Source organism: Penaeus chinensis, chromosome 24 (assembly GCF_019202785.1).
Source record: "Penaeus chinensis breed Huanghai No. 1 chromosome 24, ASM1920278v2, whole genome shotgun sequence".
Taxonomy (NCBI): Eukaryota; Metazoa; Arthropoda; class Malacostraca; order Decapoda; family Penaeidae; genus Penaeus; species Penaeus chinensis.
In genome coordinates, this window is record NC_061842.1 from 22,931,531 (window position 1) to 22,934,030 (window position 2,500).

Sequence of the window (2,500 nt, forward strand, 5' to 3'; positions counted from 1 at the left end):
ATGATAATGTTAATGGAAACTGTAATTTTAAAGATAATAAAATAATAATAATGATAACAATAATAATAACAATAATGATAATAACAATTATAATAATAACTGTTATTATTATTACTAGTAGTAGAAGTATTCCCATCATTATTACTGTTACTATTATCATTATCATTAATATTATCATTATTATTATTTTTCATTATCATTATTATGACTATAGTGACAAATAACAAGAACGTCAATAACAATAAAATGATAATAATGATAATAAAAACAACAATAATAATGGCGATGATGATGATAATAATAATGATAATAATAATAACAATAACAATAATTACAATGATAATAAGAATAAGAGTAATGCTAATGGCAATAATAATAATGATACTAATTATATTGATAATAATAACAATAATAATAATGGTAATAATAATAACAATGATGATAATGACAATGATAATAACAATAACAATAATAATAATAATAATAATAATAATAATAATAATAATAATAATAATAATGATAACAATAATAATAATAACTATAATAATATCAATAATAATAATAAAAGAAGAATATGAAGTAGTAGTAGAATGATGACAATAATAATAATAATAATAATAAAAAAAAAAAATAATAATGATAATTATAACAACAACAAGAATAATACCAATGGTAATGGAAATAATAGTGAGAGCATTTACAACAACACACTTTTAATATTACGTGAAGCTTATCAAAATCAACATCAACGCCTGTAACAGGTGTAAAGGCAATAACAAGAAGGAAAGAAGTGGGTAAAAAAAAAAAATAATAAAAAAAAATAAAGGAATAGCAAAAATGGAGAGAAAAAAAGAAAAAACAATAAAAAAAAGAAAAAAACGAAAGAAAAAGAGAAAGAAAGAAAAAGAAGAGAAGAAAAGGAATGAAAAGAAGAAGAAAAAAATATATGTATATAAATATATAGATAGATACATATCACAAATCTTTCGACAGGGCAAAATCCACACCAGACGCGTTCAACTAACATATTCCCTTCCCTCGGTTTTCCTGGGTCCTTTTGCAGGATGGAAAACAGAACATGTCGCGTGGTCGTTTTGCTAGCCATCCCTGTCTACGCTGTCTTGGTCTTCCTTCTCATTATTGGTAATTGTGGCGAATGTTTTATCTATTTTTTTAGTCTCGTCTTATTTAAACACGACAAATATATATCTATAAGCTGTACAATCTATGTTCTATGGTCACTTAATTATGTCAGTGATACAGCATTCACATCTGAATCAAGATTGTTAAGACAACTGCATACAAATTGTCAATCAGAATGTAATCAGGAAATCAAATAATTTACAATTATAAATAATTGCAGGTTTGGGCTATTATAAGTAATATTCATGTAATAAATCGACGAACTATTGCCTTTTCTTACTATCAGTCAAACTTTTCAAATTGAAGGTTCATATCTAAACTTCCATAGTCGTTACTTTGCATCAATAACATGTCAAATCCTGCAGACGCCAGCAGCAACCACAGCATCGAAGGGCGCCGCGCCAACCTCCAGCGATCCCGAGGAACTGGTCCACACCCTCCCCGGCCCCCCGTCCCTCCTGCGCCTCACCAGAGACATCACAGAAAACTGACTGACGCTCATGATTATATGACCGTGCATGAACCTCCTAGGAGACCAGATACCAAGGATGAGGTAGTTCGTGGCGGTAATGCCAAGGAGAAGCGTTCCGTCAAGGAGAGGTTCGAGACAGGAAATGGAGGTTTCGGAGCTTCATCTTCAACGCAGACACCGAGTTCCGAAAGCGACTATGATTACTATGAAGACGAAAGTGCTGATTATAATTGGTCCAAGGATTATTACAAATACAAGCATTATGCCAGGCATTACATGTACTCTGATCTCTTCACTTCCGACTTTCCGATTGAAAATGGCGGATTATGCCCTAACAGCACGAGAATTTTCGTCTTTGTCAATTCACGCGTCGATAACACCGACACCAGAAGCGCCATTCGCAAAAGCTATCTAAAGATCTTCGCCAAACAAAAGATTCCTTATGCTTTCCTTATCTCGAAACCTTCCAGTAAATCAGCAATGATTAAACTAGAAGAGGAAAACCGAAGATTTAACGATCTAGTGGTTGTTGGAAGCCTAGAAGACTATACAAATTTGACACTGAAGACGGGTCTCATGATGCGCTGGGTTGGTCGCCATTGTCCCGCCGACGCCTATGTTGCGAAAGTTGACGATGATGTCTATGTGAACGTACCCAGGTTCTTAAAGGTTCTGGAGAAGAAAAGGCAAAATACTGTGCTCGGTCAAGTAAGTTCTATGTACATCTAATTATATGTTAATACATAGGTGCACACACACACACACACACACACACACACACACACACACACACACACACACACACACACACACACACACACACACACACACACACATCCACACACACATCCACACACACATCCACACACACACACACACACACAC

General features: G+C 33.4%; 1 protein-coding gene across 1 annotated transcript in view; it reads left to right on the top strand.

Moving 5' to 3' along the window:
• The first annotated feature begins 1,625 nt into the window (after window positions 1–1,625).
• Window positions 1,626–2,500, top strand: part of LOC125037826 (beta-1,3-galactosyltransferase 1-like) — a 4,992-nt gene continuing 4,117 nt past the window's right edge. Inside the window, exon 1 of the mRNA XM_047631070.1 lies at window positions 1,626–2,323. Coding sequence (XP_047487026.1) covers window positions 1,652–2,323 — 672 coding nt within the window. The 5' untranslated portion in view covers window positions 1,626–1,651. The remainder of the gene's footprint in view (window positions 2,324–2,500) is intronic.